Genomic DNA, 17,729 nt, shown 5'->3' with positions numbered 1-17,729 from the left:
GACATTACCCGAGTTTTGCAATTGGCTCAAAAAAAAAACAAAAAAAAAAAAAAAAAACAAAACTTCTTTTTGTCATGCGGGTTTATTTGTTTGGTTACATGAGTGATGACTTTTCACAACACGCAAGTTCATTTGCTTTGTCATTCTGACTTCGTGGTGTGTGTGACATTACAGGGAAAAAAAAAAAACAAACAACACATGATTCTCACGAAATTCATCATTACAAATCAAATGATATAAAAAAAGACTTGTTGAATGTGTGGGAAACAGTTGTGCAACAAGATCCTCCTGTTTTCATAACGTCCCAAGTTTCCATAACTAAACACCAGTGATTATGAAACAATGACTGACATCTAGTGGCTAACTGAGGGAAAGAAAGGTCTGCGTAATCGTCCTACTGTAATACTAAAAGTCACAGGAATTTGAAGTCGTACAGTCCGGACCTTAAGTATTTTGACAGTTACATTGTTTCAAAATGAAAACAGTGTTCACATGTGATTAAAAAAAAAAAAAAACCTCCTTTGATCTTCTCCAAAGCAAAAAAAAAAAGACTGAAATCACATCAACACAAAAGGTTTTTAAGGTCCAGCTCACCCAAATACCCAAAAAAAAAAAAAACTGTTCAGTTTGCTAATGTCTCTGATATCTGAAATTGAAAGTTGACAAAATAATCTCACCCCAAGTCCATTTAACATCTTGTTTTCTTTTAATCTAAGTTGTCTTAGAAGTGGAGTCACTGTTGACTGTCACAATTCTTTTTTTCTTTAGTTGTTGTTATGCTGCAGGCAAAGAAAAACAAACACATAAAAATTGATTTCATTTTCACACAACCTTGCATTTGATTAAATATTATATGGAATTTGATAGACAGATTCATTAGCTTGAATGAATAAGGTGTGGATAAATGACAATACTCTGTGTTTCAGACGATATTTTGTTCAGTGCGTTGTGCAAAGACAGTGCGTGGATAATCGTTGGATCTGTAGAGCTCCATTCGATCATTCACCTCGTGATCGTCAATATCCTGGTTCTCAAAGAAGCTGTCTGCGAAGTTCAACATCTGCTCCACAGCAGAAAAGAGCAATATGTCGGTGTCCTGGTCCAGCTCCAGCTCCTCACTGTAGTTCTTCACCGGCAGCACGCAGGACAAGGGGATGCCCAGAGACTCACTCAGCTCCCGTGCCTGGGAGGCAGCCAGACAAATGCACATGGATTAAGTTACCAACACCAGAACAACGAGTTGCCACCTAATTCTATATTTGACTGTAAAAGTGTTACCTTCCTCTGGATGTAAACACTGCTATAAACATTCTTCAAGTCTTCTGCCACTAGTGGACAGGCCTCGTCTACTTTGGTCATCAGGAGGATCTGAGGAATACCTGCAAGAGATCAGGAGAGGAATCGAATCAGAACAAAATAATAGGTGAGGAGAAGATACATTCAAAATTTACTGACCCCTTAGAGCAAACAGCAAAGGAAATATACATGTGCAGGGTTAATACCAATAGATCACACAAATGAAACTATGGTTATAAATTGCATTTTGTTATAAAAATGTCTCATATTTATTATTCAACTGCTAACCCAGCTGGTTGGTCTTTTTACGGATGGTAGCAAACTTGTCCAGCATTTTCTGGGTAAGGAGAGAGACTTTGCAGGTGTCAACCACATAAACCACACAGTGAATCATGTCATTGATAGTGACATGCTTCTTGAAGCCAGGAGCGCTCTCCAGGAGAGGAGCAGAGGGACTAAACTGAAAGAGAAATAAAAAAAATAAAAAATCTGTTATTAATCACTCAATAGCCTGCAGTTTCAACATTAAATCAGTTACATAAAGCTGGAGGCAAGTAGTTATATGGGAGACCTGGTAGCGATCCTTCACATGCCCCTTGTAGATGTTGACTAAGTCCTCAATGTCCAGACCAACATCAGCATTTTCCTCCAGCCCCATTGTGTCGCACAGGATCAGAGGAACAACCTCACCACCTTTCCCTGCCTTGATGGTGTAGGTGCGAAACTACGGACGTGAAACATAATTCAATGGGACATGCTGTGCAGTTTAGAGCATGTGGAGACAGTTTTTGCATTCGTATTACAAGCAGTTCAGGAACTGAAACCCCTGATATGACCTACATTATGCAGCAGTTTTGCAGGTATTTTCATAATTCTTGATTCGTGAATTAATGGTCAGGTTCTTGTGAGCAAAAAGGAGAAATATCTGCTTTGATACATCAGCAGAGTAGTACAACAAATAAAACTCTTTCCAGTACCTGAGTGGTCACGCTCTGCCCTGCTGTACCAGCGATGGCCTGGGACGTCATGTTTCCTCGAAACGCCGAGTTGATGGAGTTGAAGAAGCTGGACTTGCCAGCCCCGACTGGACCCACCAACAACACCCGGGCTTCATGAACTGTCTTGATGCAAGACTTGTAGTTCTGGATGACCTTCATCAACTGCTGCCTTCTCCTAGAGGAAACAGAAATGATACAGACCACATTTACGGATCTAGGTCTACATCACTGCGGCAAGGTAAAAACTTTCAAGATTAAAATAAAATGTACTTTTCAAATTAAATTGAGGTAAAATGACGAACAAAATGGCATCAAGTTTAAAAGGCAACATTTGCGTTAACAGCTGTTTACTTACCAGTCTTGAGGAAACGTTGTGACATCAGCATCGAACTTCATTCCTTTACTCACCAAGTGTTGCCTCCAGTGATGGAGAGCAACCCCTTTGTTTTGCATCTATTTAAATCACTTATTTTCCTCTACTTAAGTCAGCACGCTAACTAGCTATCCCCGGCCCAGTTGGCCTGTGTCGTCACTCTCTGATACAGAGTCACTGTAGAGTCCAGTCTGCCCTGAAGAAGTAGCTGCTCAGAGGATGTACAGTGCATCCGGAGAGTATCCACAGCGCTTCACTTTTTCCACATTCTGTTATGTTACAGCCTTATTCTAAAATGGATTCATTTTTTACCTAAAAATTCTACACACAATACCCCATAATCTACCCCATAATCTACCCCACAAAATCTATTTGAGATTCAAGAAGAAAAAAATGCTTTTCAAATGTTTTATGATGGAAGGAAATGAATTCAACGTGTTTGTCAAAATTTAAGAATTAAGGATAAAGATAGTGTGTTTTGGTGTCAAACACTGAATTGATCACAACTTTGTATATTTTACAAAACACATCCACAGGATACCTCTCATAATGGCAAAGTTATCAAAGGTTTTTACATACTCTGCAGTCCACTGGATCTTCCTCCAGGGTTTAGGCAGGAGATCTCCCAAACCTGCAGGAAATCAATTCATTGTTGGCTTATTTCATTCAAATCATCAATATTCATTCACTCCAATTAACTTTACTGAGACAACGCAATTCTTATTCTGTATTTACTTTCATATTCTTCTCGTCTTTGTCTAATTCAATGTAAAAAGATCAATCATGTTCATTAGACTTGTGAAATAATTCAGGGGTCAAGTGTGAAAAGATTGTCTCTTTCTGAGAGTATAACCCTGTGTAACAAGGTCACCTTCCATATCTTATTGTCACCCACCTTCAACTCGATACACTTCAAACTCAGTCAGTGCTAAGTCATTTCCGTGCATCGCTGCTGCCTGAAAGACGAAGCCCGTCCCTGGGTTGGACTGGAGCACAGGTTTGTCCTCATGCAGGAACACCAAAGCACCATAATTTGGACCAGTGGGCACATCTGTGAAAGCACACTGTCCACTAATACCCGCCACCCTGAGCGGCTTTTTTCCCTCTCCCCTGAGGCTATAGAGGAAAGCCTGCTCGTCATTGATGCCCTGTCCACACTGGGTGTAGTCTTTAGAAGTGTAAGCTCCAAAAACGAACCCAGTGGCGTTGTAGGCGACAATGACAGTGGGTCCCTGTTTGTCACAGCGGCCGTGGAAATCAGCAGCTGTGAAGCCGTGGACGCTGGCTTTGTAGAGCAGGTGGAGTCTGACATGACCGAGGAGAGAGTGCAGCCTCTTCTGCTGATCCTTGGACAGGCCGGATGTGACCACAGACATGATGGAGGGTAGATGTCTAAACACAACTGAGGATGCAGCACAATGATTAGATCTGATGGTAGAGTTCTTTTACAGTAAAATCTTAAGTCATTTAACTAATTAAGCTTCGGCTTTGAGTTTATCCGACGCAGAATTTTTACCTCTGTTAACGTATTACAACTTATCAGTGAACAACTGAGAATTTTGAAAGTTAAATTAATTCAGTTATACTACACTCACCTGAATTTTTGGTTTATCAATGAGCACGGTTTCCCATTTTTAATGACTTAATGTGTCAAGCTTTATCTTTACACTGTTCTGCCATGTCCACAATATGCCTCAACTACTTTAAATGCTGATATTAAAAAAAAAATAATAATAAAATAAAATCTATGGCCAAAGAATCTAAGTTGCGGTTTTTACAGTGTGCACTTTCTGGGTGTAGTAGGCAGTAAATCACTGATAAAAGGTTTGCCTTGTCATCGTGTGACACAGTTAAGGTGGTAGATAAGGAGGTATTTGCAGTTTTACCTCGATTAATAAATGTTTCCAAAGCTAAAGGAGAAACTTTTTTTTCTTGCTGCAAACGAACTCACAGCCGTGTTAGGTGCCTGAAAACACACACGGGTGGCGTATCGTCGTGGAAAAAAACCAGAATCCTCAGACAGAAAGCGAAAGTAATAGCCTACGTGATTCCAAATGTCCAACAAAAAATCTAAACTGCAAATCGCTAAAGTGATTCAACAAATCCGAGCTGCGCCACAGCCCCGTCGTACCTGAGCGTTAGAGGTCAGAAGTCAAACTCACCTGCAGCAGGGGGGACTGGTGCGGGGAAGACGCGGCAGACCGCTGTGCTTCAGTAAACGTGTCTCAAGCAGAAGTGAAACTGGGTCTTGTCTCTGTGTGCTGGGAAACCTGTGGGGGTTTCCAGCCGGTGGAAATGTAGGATTCAGCCCATAAAGAAAAAATAAAAAATAAAAAAATAAAACCGAGGCCAGGACGATGCTTAAAGATCCTGTAAAGCGAATTCACAGATTTGTTTATAAAATCAATATATATGTTGGAGCAAGATTGCTTTAAGAATTGGTTTGTAAACTGATGATATGATTTAGGTTTTTTTTGTTTGTTTGTTTTGGGTTTTTTTTTCACATTTTTTATTGTGTCCAGCAGCAAATTTAACAGAAGTGCCCCCCCCCCCAAATTGCAGACATCTTTTGATTAATACCAAATCTTAAAAAACAAAACTAGCAATAATAAATAGACTGCAGTACATTCATATTTTATTCAATATCCACATGGCTGCACTGAAGAATCTGCATTTTCGTTTGACACTCAACAGACATTTTTGAACAGTGATGCACATTCTTTATTCATACATTACTCCCAGCCCCACAACCCCACACATTTTGACATTGTATGTACTTACAAACAATTACAAAGTGATTAATCCAACACCCCTCTTTGCCTCTGCCTTCCCACAGTGCTTTGCTCTCTGTCTTCATGAATATCATGAATGGAACAACATACAGTACATACAGGATTCTATACATGCGGGACACATACATATAGTTACAATTCACTTGGCTACAGTGGGGTCCAGGTAATTGTTGGCCATGATTACAGATCTGGTTCAACTTTCCGATCACAATAAATCATTGTTTCTGCATTAAAGTGGGCGTGTAAAATGTGTGGGGAATCAATAGAGTGGATTTGGGAACATAATGTGAAAAGCCATACACCAATTTTTTTTTTTTTTTTTTTTTAAAGTAAGTTGATTGCACAAAATAAAATTAATTTGTATTATTCTCAAGGATAATACAAGTTCATGATAAAAGTTAAACAGTGCATTTATATAATCACAAAATATCTTTCATACAATATTGAATGAAAATGAGATTTTTTGTATTTGGAGGCAGCATTCAGATGGAGAGGAAAATGGTCAGTGGTGTCTTTTTGATCTCATGCTTTGGTATTGAGGACACTCTGTATGCCACATTCACGTTTGTCTTATCCTTTCAAAGGCCAAAGACAACAGAGTTAATCGTAGTTTAAATAGTGATTCTTACACATCCAACCATTCTTGGACATCCAGACTGGGATGAAAGGATAGAGGAAGGCAATCAGACAGACAGGTCTAGAGAGGTTAACATGTAATCCACCACATTATAGATTTCCAATTACTCACTTGAAATTTTATTTAAAATATACTGGGTCTAAATCTATGAAATTTGGTACAAACTACAGAGAATGTAGAGTGTAGTTGGTTTAGTTTGTGTATAAGGAGTTATATATTTTCAGAGGAACTTCTTTTGCTCTACTTAAGCCCAAATGAATATTCATTTATTATTAAATAAAATACTCTTTATATCTGTTAAATTGTATGCCTGTGTGTACACAAATCTGACATTTTTGCATGTCGAAATTATGCTAACAATTAATTGGAACTGTATCAACTCAACAGTGTCTCTTGAGAATTTATTAGGAAATTATGTACAGATGAAATTAAGTGTTACGTGTCCAACTTTAAGTTTCACTTTCACGATTACCCCACCTCTAATTATAAATGTTTTTTTGTTTTTTGTTTATTCTTATATACAGACTACAACTTGGAAAGCTCTCATTACCACCCACTGTAACTAAACCTTGATTTAATGCTGTGCAAAACTTTTGTCTACAATATAATGCATGATCATATCCATTATATTCACAATCAATATACATGTCATTACTTTTAATGTTTTTTCTGAGTTAGATTATAAAAGCATTTGCAGTCTGATTCCTGATTAGTATGATTATAAGCACTTGTAATGGATCACAATTACAGTACCATTCTTAAGAAGACGTTTGCTGTAATGCTATTAAATTTAGTCTGGTGCTCTAATCCCTCCTGACAGATTTGTTTTTGCACATTCACACGATTATCACTCTGACAGCGCACGCATCAGCATCTGTTTTCACGGGCAGCTGCAGCCACAGTGGCGCAAAACGTTTTTAAAGCAGCTACGACACACAGCACAGCTCACCTCATGTCTGCTCACAGTGCTTACAACAAACACCTGGCCTGACACTGTGAATTTTAGTAAATAAACAACATAGAATGCAAACGCTTTACAACGAATAGAAGTTTGCACACTCTTGCCATTCGGGAACATCTTGAGCTGTTTGGTTAGCTGAACGATAGCATTAAAAGCAGCTAAATGGACCCAGACACATAGCACAGGCTGCTGTCACATGTCAGTGCTTCACACACAGAGGAAACAGTCCAAAACGTGGTGCCTTTAACCCCATGTGTGCTTACTATTTTGACTAATCTACAACATCAGCTTTCACGCGGATCTATACGTTTGCAGCCCGACATGCTTCTCTCGCTGCCAGCGTGATCTCCTCTCCTGTTTGGCACAGGGTCACTGGTTGAAAAAAATCATGCAGAACTCCCCACAGGTGTGTTCTCCACGGATGGAGAGAAATAAGGGCTCTTTGATGCAAAAGAAGCCCACAAAGAAGTGAAAACCTGGAGGGGGTCGGGTGAATGCTCCATTTAATTAACCTTTTAGTCATTTTCATTCAGTAAGAGGTCCCATAGTTCCTTTTTCTCCACATAATCTCTGTTTCTAATTCTTTATTTTATTTTCAGAACTTCTGTCACTCCAGACTCTTCCTATCTCTCTCACACACATTTCCATCCTTAAGCTCATATTCACCCTCCAACCTCTGCATCTGAAGTGCATGCCTCAGAACTCGATCTTGCAGGCAGGAAAGGTTTCGTCCTGCATGGCAACAGTGCTGTTGGATCCCAGCACGGTGATGCCCAGCTCCCTCTGTGTGTCCAGGGTCTGCTGGTACCACTCCTGCATCGACACAGACTCAAAGGTCGGGATCACTGTCACCTGGACAGACAGAGAAAAGGAAAGATGAATAAGCAGTTGCTCACATTTAACCTCCTGCCCTTCCAGTCATTCGTCGATATCTTTGGCTGCTGTTTCCGGGTCGCTGAGTTTGGATTTGCTTCATCTCATGCATGTCATATTTGTTGTAAAGGGCATGAATCTAATTGTATGTGTTTGTCTACCTGCATGGTGTCAGGCCAGGAGATCTTTGCATCCACCAGGGCATCCAGTGTTTGCCTCATGAGTTCCTCCCTCTCTGGACTGTCGCCGCTGATGATGTAGCAGGAGGAGCGAACACACCTGAAGAAGTCCACACTGACTGTTGTAGAGGAGGCTCCAGAGGGGATATAGGCCAGGTCCACGAACACGCTGACTTCACCAGTGGAGGTAGACTTAGAGCCTGTGACAGAGGGGAGAGGGGAAACTGCTGTATGACCATGGTGACACCAAATGGAAAGAGTCAGTGGACACACTGAGGTCTGCAAAGTTACTATTTGGGGACAGAAAAAAGAGAAGAAAGAGAAGAAGTACCTGGGTTGGGTGAGGATTTTGCTGGTGCTGAGCGGCTGCTGGAGGAAGGCATGCGAGTGGAAGAAACGCTGCCTTTTGTGATTCCACTTTGGCTCCCTGCCCTGCTTTTCCCTGAGCCTGATTTTTGGGAGCTCTCAATAATCTGGTAAAATATAAAAAAATAGCCACAGCCTGACACAGGGTTTTATGCTGATAATCATAATCATAATACCTTAGCAATTATGTGACTCCAAATTCTTTCTAAAGTATGCATTATATTAAAAAGTGTTCATGTAGAGGTGCTGTTTGTAGAGGAAAACTGTATTGAAATGCAAAAATCAATTCAATTCAATTCAAACATCAATTGAAAAGTGGTAACACACCATTATTTTCTTTTTAAATTTCTTTTGGAAAATAACAATGAAAGGAATAACATTACCTGCCTGGACCAGATGAAAACTGTTATGTGTCTTTAACTGTGTCAAAGTGTTGTAACGTCATACCCCTGATTATCATTAGCTTCATTAGTTTATTGGTTAGTTTAGCACAAAGGCTGGAAACAGGGGGAACATTCATCTAACCTACCTCTAAAACTTGCTAACATATTATATCATGTTTATTTAATCTGTAAAAAGAAAAAAAAAAAAGCTAAATATGCTAATAAGACAAACTCACCCCTGGCATTTTTTTCCCTCGCATGGTGCCAGCTTTAGCTCTCTTGCCTTGGGCATCAGAGTCAGACTGAGGAACAGGCATGGAGGCATCAGGATGTGGGGGCAGAGGCGGACTGTCCCTGAGAGGGGCTGGAAGAGGGTCTGAGGGCAGAGCCTGACTGGTGCAGAGGTCATGGGGGGAGTTAGTCGGCTCACTACACGACTCATCGTCATCTGAGTCCAGAGCTCCATCTGCTGTGGTGGACGGACAGTCCTCTGTACAAACAGGGGCGTTTGAATCGCTGGGTGACGTGTCCTTAGGGTTGTTGTTATTGTTGCCGTGATGATGTGGAACAAAGGCTCCTCTGGAGGGTTCACTGGCACCTGAGCTGGAGTCAGGAGGTTTGAAATGCTTGAACTCACAAGGAGAAACCAGACAAAGATCCACATCGTGAGGTGACGCCTCAAAATGAAGTGTGTTAGGAGCTGAAGGTCGCCCCATCTCTGAACCTTGACCTAAAGATCTGGGAGGCTTCTTCATTGGTAAAGACATCCCCACAAAATGCCCTCCGTTGGAGTGGGAGTGAAGAACACTGTCCTCCCCTTCTCTCTGGCTCACGTTGGTTGGTCCCTGCTCAAAGGACATGGACAGTGATTCATCTACTTCTGTGGACTGAGGTGAGCTCACCTCTGCTGGCATAGAGTGTGTAGTGGTGGTGGTGGCCACGGAGGGAGAGGGGTCGGAAGATCCCTCTTTAAATGTCCCCAAAGAAAGGAAACTTAGATGCTTCTCCCTGGGATTCGTGTGGCTCTCTGGAGTGTTTTTGGGCTGGCATAGCTGCCCCTCGCTTTGTCTGGAAGATCCACTTGGCTGGTTGACATCAGTGGACTCTAAGTTACCCATCTGGGCCTGTAACCTGCTGAGAGTGGCCCTGTTGCACCACACATCATCTGGGGAGAGACAGTAAGGGGTGTGGCCTGCACTGTTGGGACGTGAGTCAGGGGAGCCCGGCTCTACGGTCTCCTCGTCAGGGCTGACAGGGGCCTGGTTCTCTGGAGAGGATCTTGAGGGTGGGCTGTGTCTCAAAGCTCCATCTAGCAGAGTGTACTCAGTCGGGGTTAAGTCTAACTGGACTGTGCGCTCATTCTTTGGCGTCTTGTTCAAGGGAGATGGAAATCCAACAACCTTTGCTGGTTTGGTAGCATTTCCAGACTGGTCTTCTGACCCTTTTTGCATGTCTATGTCAGCTTTCTCTCCAGTCCCAGCCTTATCTTGCACTTCATTATCACCACTCTCTCCTCCCATTATCCCTGCGCCACCTGCTGCTTCTTCCCCTGGTCCATCAGCAGCTTCATTACTTGTCTCTTTGCTCAGACCTCCGAGGCTCTTTTCATTTCCTGACTCACTGCATTTCCGCTTTCCTTCATCTGCTGTTTCCACCTGCGCCTCTTCTCCTTCAGCTCCCTCCCGCAGCCTGAGGAAATCAGCAGTCATATCCTCAGGGGTAGACATTTTGGAGCCACAGGGTTTCTCTTCATGTTCTTTCTCCAGTTTTTGGTTCTGCTGCTCTGTTTCTAATGCAGTCCCAGCATCAGGTTTTGTTGAGTTCTTATTTGGCAGTTCGGAGTTTACATGTGTCTTCTTGCTATCATTTGCCTCCTTTCCTGATGGTTTTCTTGTTTTCTTTGCCCCTGTTTTAGAGTCATTTTTTGCTTCCTTTTTGAGCTTAGTTTTATTGTCATTCTTTGGTTTGGAAGGGAGACCATCCTTCTTCACCTGATCATTCTTCATAACACTGTTCTCCTCTTTATTGCCAGTCTTCTCCTCCTTTTTCCCATCCTTCCCTCCTCTCTTTGACAAATTCTTCTCTGATGATTTTTGCTTTACACCTACCTCTTTGATTTTGGTTTTATCATCATCTCTTGCTACAAGTCCATTTAATCCTTTTCCCTTTTCCTTCACTGAAGCCTCTTTAGTCTCTTCTTTCACCCCTCTTTCTTTTCCATGTTTTGATGTTGTTTCCTTCCCTTGAGACCTGCCACTATCCTGGCTTTCTGTCCTCTTGGTCTTCCTGTTTTCCCCCAGCTTCTCCAGGTCACCAGTTGTTACTGTGGGTTTTTGGAGGAAGGCCAGGCCCTTCATCTTCTCTAGCCCCTGCAGCAGTTTCGCTTGTGGGGTAATACCAGGGAACAGCACCCTGACCACCTTCTCTTGAGGGCATGCTGGATGCCACACAAGCAGGGCAGACACAGAGGCCAGGGCAGTGAGAGGGAGGGTTTGGGTTTTGGACGCTGATGACACTTCATCAGGCCAGTTTTGCATTAGTGTCTGGTACTCCTGGCTGTTTTTGCTAGGATTGAGGATGTACAAATCCAGCTGTCCCACTCCCATCTTCTGGAACAGGGTTAGTGGCTCAATGGGGACTCCTTGTGGTCGAAACATTGGCTGCGGTCTGATGTCTAACTTCTTTAACAACTGTAGGGTTAGGGCCGCCTGGTGTGTGCTCTTCAGCACATTGTCCACACCTGACAGGAGAAGAATGACATCTGTAAGCCCACTTAATAGTTGTTACTCACATTACTTTGTTTTGAATTTAGAAATCCAGTAGGGGTCCTTACATTGGTGATCATTTCCACGTGATGCTAATGGGTTAATGAATTGTAGGTACTCTGTTAAGTTTTTCTCCTCATATTTTATAGTATTTTGATAAGAAGGTCCCTGTTTTCTTTACATCTCATGTTCTACTGGAAAGGATGCACATGCATGCACGTAGGTATGTACATCACTGATGGTACATACACTCCTGCCAACTATGGAGTAAAGTAATGCATATTAATGGTTAGTTAGTGGTTATGCAGATGTTTGTTGGTAAATTGTGTACATATTTGACGACTGATTCAAGTAAACGCTCTCACTGAGGAAACATCACCCTGTCTCTCCAGTGATTCTCTGCGGTGTAACATACACACAATGTGTTTTGGTGAGAAACATTGACCATTTGTTTACAAGAACATTCTGAGGAGAACATTAACTCTGGAAAAGGCAACACTGAGTAGTTACATCTTATTCACGTCTACACTACTTTATATATTACAGTGGGTTTTAATTCATCACTCACAAAGCGGTTGCTCCACCTGCAACCTGCTGGGGGCGTTGAAGAACACAACTCCAAGCTCTGGGGAGATCAACCTCTTAGACAAGTCGTCTGTTCAAATAAAAGACAGAGAAACACACAAACACTGAGAAATTTGAACATGACACAGGCATAGAGGACAATAGAGAAATCTCAGTATCTAAGCAACATTTCCTCAGTGCGTCATCTTCCTTCAGGATCATAGACAACATTAATATCTTGCCTTTGACATCGGAGCTCAGCTCCAGTTCTGCCACCTTCCTCTCCAGGAAGGTGTTGACCCCTGGTAGGTTCTCTGTCCCAATGTGTGTCAACAGAACTGCATCAACACGGTCGAGGTGGCGGACCAGCTTCCAGAAACAGGCCTGAGTATCCGAGCCGCCATCCACCAGCACCGTAAACCCATTAACAGCAAAGAAGCCACAGTCACCACGGCCGGCAGGGAACACATAGCAGCAGGGACGGGACAGCTTGAGGAAACCGACAGTGGTGGGAGGAGGCAGGAGGTCAAAGGTGGATGGAGGGCATAGGGTACCAGAGATGAGGGAGGTGAATTCCCCCAGGGCATCCATGGCAGGCAGCACCTCTGGGGGATTGATGTGAAGCGTGAAAGGACCCTGCAGAGGCTGGTTCCCCAAGAGAGTCTTCCTCCACTCGCCGATGTTGGGACAACTTAGGGTCAGGCTGAGCTTGCAGGGGGAAGCAGAGCTCTCTTGATCTATGAACTGAAGACAGAGACAACATCCAATGTTTCATATTGCCAGGGACAGATATAATGGTATTGGGATTGGAAAATATTGGTCAGTTGATCAGTTGGCTGATGGACAAATAATCAAATAATTACAACAGTTTTTAAGTGATTTTCTAAGAAATTTTGCCAAATAATTGGTTTTTCAGCTTCTCACAATGTGAGATGTTGCTTCTTTTGTCTCTTTCAGATCACTGTAAATGAAATGTCTGTGGGTTGTGTACTGTTGGTCAGACAAAACAAGCAATCTGTCCCATTGGGCTCTGGGAAATGTGATGGACTTGTTTTGCTCTCTATTTTCATAGACCAAACCAGTGAAAAAGTAAACCGCAGATGAATTGATAGGGGAGATTTTATCAAACAACTGACTTGACAATATTATATAAAATATGTTTATAGTGTGTAAGGAATATGGTGTTACCTGCTCTGTTAGTATTTGTTTAAGTTGCTTTGGCGAGAACAGTCCTCTGTGAAACAGCAGGTCTCCACTCTCCTCCACGCTCTGGCCAGCCAAGATCAACAGCTTATAGGCGGATTCCCTCGACAGCAGAGCAAATACCTGACAAGGCCAGAGAGGTGGTAAGATGTGTCGTTTTGTAATGCTACTTCACCCACTTTCATAATCAAGAGTCAAAGAACAGCAGTAGAGCAAGATAAAAGAGTATAGGGGAGAAAAAAATCAAAGAGTAACAGAGTTTACCTCAAAACCTAACTGGCTTTTTTTTATATACAGCTCATGTATTTTAGAGCTGAAATGAGAAGAAACTATTTATTGAATACTCACATATTTGAATACATTGTCAAGCAAAAATACCAACAATCTGCTGGTGTCAGCTTCTTAAATGTCAGCATTTTCTGCTCTCACTGTTTTACACCACATTCATTTGAATCAATTTTGGTCAAACAAAATAAGCAATTTCAAGATGTCACCTTTGGCTTTGGCTCCGTAATTGTTTTTAGACAAACAGTTTTTTTTATCATTTAGGGAAAGAGTTGAAAGAATTAATTATAATGGTTTTAAGTAGTGCATCAATTACATCAAGTTCCTGTTTGAAATGCATTAAAACAGAAAGTACAAGAAACCTACCAACCAATAATAAATGTGCAAAAAGAATAATGTTCCCTGCTTTGTTTCAGATCCCATTGGAAAATGAGTTTTTATCATTTAAAAAAATGTTTCATAAATTAGTCAAAATCAGAATAATTGCACAGCTGTGTCATTATACTACATGTTTAACTTGGTCGACTATCTCCCAAGAAGCTGTTGTGATAAGGAGCCAGGATTTTTCCCCTCACCTCTGAATGAGCCTGTTCCTGAGGTGGACTGACCAGCACCTGAGTGTCCAACACCCTGGTGCTGTGGCGCAGACACTTTTGCCCTGAGGAGGCAGAGAGAAAAACAAAACATAAAAAGAGGACAGACTGGCAGACAACCCAGGGGGAGCAAACAAGGGTCACAGTGAAGGGGGTTCGCCAACAAGCTGAAGGATCTGAGCAGCGAGCAAGAGGCCATGAGCAGGGAGGGGGCTCAAAGGAGTCAAAAAGAAAGTGAAGTGGGATAACTGGGCGGGTGATCGACTCACTGACTGAAAAAAAGAGGAAGGAAGAAGAGTGGAACAGCTGAGTCAGAGGGTCTGAGGATGAGATGCCAAGTTTACTCTGTCTGCAGTGAACATCCAGTCTGAGAGGGACTGGAGGCGAACACAGCCAACTGGAAAGTAATGACCCAAATATGAACAAGAGTTTCTTTGTTTGTATTTCATGTTAGAAACAAAGAGAGGCAAAAACAAATGATTCTTGCACTGAGTAACTCTTTTCACACTTTTATGCCTCACAGTTTTAGCCTGGTGAAACTGAAAAAAACTTAAATGTGAAACATCTTTGTGATTCAATTTTTTTAAAAATAGCTTGAAATTTTGTCAAATACATTTGTTTTGTTGCTAAGACTTAGGTGAGAAGATCGATACCTCTCATGTCTGTGCATATCTAAATATGAAGGTACAGCACAAAGCCTGTAAACGGGGAAACGGTTAACCTCGCCTGTAACAAAATGAAAACTAGTATCTCTAAAGCTCATTAATGAAGACATTATACCTTGTTTATTTTTTTTATTTTTTCATGTTTCTCCCAGTCTTCATTTTAAGCTAAGCAAACAAGCTGATTGCTACAGTTACATGTCTACAATATTTTCTGTAACAGTATTGATTTCCTCATCTGTCTCTTAGCAAGAAAGCAAAGAAGCAAATTCACCCAAATGTCAAACTCTTCCCATAAGTCACTTCTCTTTTTCGCTCCTTCCATTTTACAAGACCCTAACACCAAAATATGCATGTAAACTGTAGCTCTACCCCACATCCACTACAGTAGTATTAACTACATACAGCAGAGGTAACCGTCTTGGCTTTTGTTGTGCCCTCCCTACAAAGAGATCTGTCCGTTCTTGTCTGTGTTTGTCACCGTACTCCGCAGCTCAGCTGTAACGTGACTGCCTGACTCTGATGTTTGTCTGCCTTTTCACTGTTTCCCTGTTTGTCCTTGGCTCTGCACAGGCTACTACAAGGCTGTAGAGAGAGAGAGAGGTGGCACAGCTTGGATGCAGTTCTCTATTGTTTTCTGTCCTAAGGTCCCACCCACGTTTAACAATCATGAGACTGCTCCTCCACTTTCCTTCCTTCCTTCCTGGTTGACCCCCAACCCGCCAAGCTGGCGGGTTACCACGGAGCTGGGGCTTTCTGTGAGCTTGGGCATCAAATTAACACAGAGTTTCTTACCTGCACCCTTGAATGATGCCGTGTGATGGGACAGGAATTCTTGGAGATAGAGGTTCAGATTACAGGACTTTAAGTCAATGTCCCATGACCGAATACCTGGACACACAAGGGGCATTTGGTCACATGTTGCAATTGGTTTTACTCTGTCATACATAGACATAATTGTCCAAATATTCACAAAACAGAAGTTGTAATATGCACATCTACTTGTTGTAGGTATTATTCAATATATATAAATACCAAATATACTCATCCAACTGTCTTAATCAACTGTCTTATATCAAATATATCACCTGCTGCCTGTCCATGTAGTTTATACGCATGATTTGTTGCTAAAAACTTCACACTATTAGTAATGTTTAACCATTTTAATGATTTTAGATGTCATATTCTTGAGTGGGTTCTTGTATTGTGATTTAAAAAAAAGTGTCATATTTTACGCTATTTTTTTTTATATTTTGCAAATACAGGTTTAAGTGTGTGTGTGTGTGTTTTTTTTCTTTGAATGCAGCATTAGCCATCTCTGCAAAGACAACTGTATGACACAACTTAAGAATAATGAAAATGACAATTAGAAACATGAACATTGTGAAATTTGATGATTTAGAATTTTACAGATAATCTGGAGAATTCAGTGTTTCTTTTATAAGAGAGTTAAGTCATTATTATATATATATATATATATATATATATATATATATATATATATATATATATAGTTAAATAAAACATTTAAAAGCCTATTTGATTACCTAAAAAGTGCACAGTGACAAAGCTGAAAACTGACTCTTAGCTCATGAAAAGTTGATGTTATCAGATGGTGATGAAATATTATTTTTTGGCCTGTGCTAATGATGAATATCTTCATGTCTCTCAGTATCTGCTCTCATGTTTCCGTTTCTGTCTTTCTATCTACAGCCTTTTTTACATAGTAAATTATGCACTCAAATGTCCCTGCCTGATACACGTTTATGGCTGTACTCACACAGTAAAACACAGACTGTATGGCTTTATTATAACTGCCAACTACACACAGTTCCTCTGTATCCACAGTGACTGCTGTACGTAAACACACGCAGGTTAATGGCACATCGTCTACAAGTGGCTATGTGTTGACTGAATACCCGCCCTGCATCATTTCCCCCCCGAAGCTTCTCCTTACATAACGACAAAGGCGAAAGACAAACCACCAGCTCCAGAATGATTTTAATTATAACCTGCCCAGAGGAATGAGGTGATGCTGATGGTGGAGCGTCGCCAGATGACGCATCCTCGGTCAGTAGGGTGTATGAAATTACATAAACACCGCAATAGGGTCAGTGTAACATCTCCGGCTATGATTTATGCGCCGAGAACTTGCAGGCATATGAATTTTTATCCGAATATAACGCATAGAGAAAAGCAAAAATGACATACAGTAGCTGTAAGGGGCGGGTGGGAAATACACGTACCTCGTTCAATCTCCCTGCTGATGTGTCCCGTGTGTTTGAGGTGAGCGGTCCCTCCGATAATGATGAGCAGGGAGTATTTGTGGGGGCAGAAGTCGAGGTTTGCGGTCGCGGCGCGCCTCGGCTCCTCCTGGACCTCCCTCTCCGGCACCCGGCTGGACGCCATGTTGGAAACTTGCGCTTGGATGTGATGTCATTGGGAAAAAAAAAAAAGCACTGACAGCGCCTTTTATTATGGAGATGCGACAGCTGATGCGCTGGAATGCAGCCGTGCATTAGTGAAAGTGTAGGAAGAGGCTGAATTATTGATGACACAGGGAGAAAGGAATCAATGTCTTTTTCTTTACTGGTGTCCTTTAAATGATTAAGAGTTATTATTTTTAATCAAAAGCAATTTGCCAACAAGTGGTGTTGTTGGGACATGAAAAAAATCAGCTTCCAACCATATGAAGTATAAGAAATACTGCGTAAAATCATCTTTTTCTTTTTTTTCCATAATACTGCTTATTTGCAATGTCTCTTTCTCATACACGGGCAAAGACACACACAGACTTTT

General features: G+C 41.6%; 2 protein-coding genes across 3 annotated transcripts; both read right to left on the bottom strand.

Annotated features, from left to right (window-relative positions):
• Positions 1-63: 63 nt before the first annotated feature.
• On the bottom strand, positions 64-4,987 carry LOC139632766 (interferon-induced protein 44-like). Of its 2 annotated transcripts, XM_071497952.1 has the most exons (9): positions 4,830-4,987; positions 3,563-4,069; positions 3,247-3,298; positions 2,274-2,469; positions 1,868-2,020; positions 1,585-1,756; positions 1,279-1,379; positions 1,007-1,183; positions 64-779 (listed from the first exon to the last, which is right to left on the bottom strand). In XM_071497952.1, exons 2-9 carry the CDS (start codon positions 4,041-4,043, stop codon positions 765-767), a joined length of 1,347 nt encoding a protein of 448 aa, XP_071354053.1. In that variant the 5' UTR covers positions 4,044-4,069; positions 4,830-4,987; the 3' UTR covers positions 64-764. The 2 variants fall into 2 exon arrangements, with proteins under 2 accessions (XP_071354053.1, XP_071354052.1); XM_071497951.1 differs by having other exon boundaries at positions 64-1,183.
• Positions 4,988-5,280: 293 nt separating this feature from the next.
• On the bottom strand, positions 5,281-17,359 carry LOC139633096 (microtubule-associated protein 1S-like). Its single transcript, XM_071498509.1, has 10 exons — positions 17,177-17,359; positions 15,726-15,821; positions 14,251-14,333; positions 13,376-13,513; positions 12,430-12,931; positions 12,192-12,278; positions 9,095-11,598; positions 8,441-8,582; positions 8,092-8,309; positions 5,281-7,909 (listed from the first exon to the last, which is right to left on the bottom strand). The coding sequence occupies exons 1-10, from the start codon at positions 17,337-17,339 to the stop codon at positions 7,754-7,756; spliced, it is 4,089 nt and encodes a 1,362-aa protein (XP_071354610.1). The 5' UTR covers positions 17,340-17,359; the 3' UTR covers positions 5,281-7,753.
• Positions 17,360-17,729: the final 370 nt, after the last annotated feature.

This window comes from Trachinotus anak, unplaced genomic scaffold (genome assembly GCF_046630095.1).
Source record: "Trachinotus anak isolate AG129_WGS33_773 ecotype Australia unplaced genomic scaffold, CSIRO_AGI_Tana_v1 ptg000015l, whole genome shotgun sequence".
Taxonomy (NCBI): Eukaryota; Metazoa; Chordata; class Actinopteri; order Carangiformes; family Carangidae; genus Trachinotus; species Trachinotus anak.
Note: the sequence above shows the minus strand (reverse complement) of the source record. Positions and strands in the feature narration are given on the sequence as shown.

Bases quoted from the DNA above. Each gene is read 5' to 3' on its own strand.
- LOC139633096 (XM_071498509.1), bottom strand. From the start codon at position 17,339: ATGGCGTCCAGCCGGGTGCCGGAGAGGGAGGTCCAGGAGGAGCCGAGG. The intron at 13,514-14,250 runs GTGAGGGGAAAA...TGGCCTTGTCAG, and splicing joins AGGAACAGGCTCATTCAGAG to GTATTTGCTCTGCTGTCGAG. The intron at 12,279-12,429 runs GCAAGATATTAA...TTATTTGAACAG, and splicing joins GCTGAGCTCCGATGTCAAAG to ACGACTTGTCTAAGAGGTTG.
- LOC139632766 (XM_071497951.1), bottom strand. From the start codon at position 4,043: ATGTCTGTGGTCACATCCGGCCTGTCCAAGGATCAGCAGAAGAGGCTG. The intron at 2,021-2,273 runs GTACTGGAAAGA...TCACGTCCGTAG, and splicing joins GGCAGAGCGTGACCACTCAG to TTTCGCACCTACACCATCAA. The intron at 1,184-1,278 runs GTAACACTTTTA...GCTGCCTCCCAG, and splicing joins GTGTTTACATCCAGAGGAAG to GCACGGGAGCTGAGTGAGTC.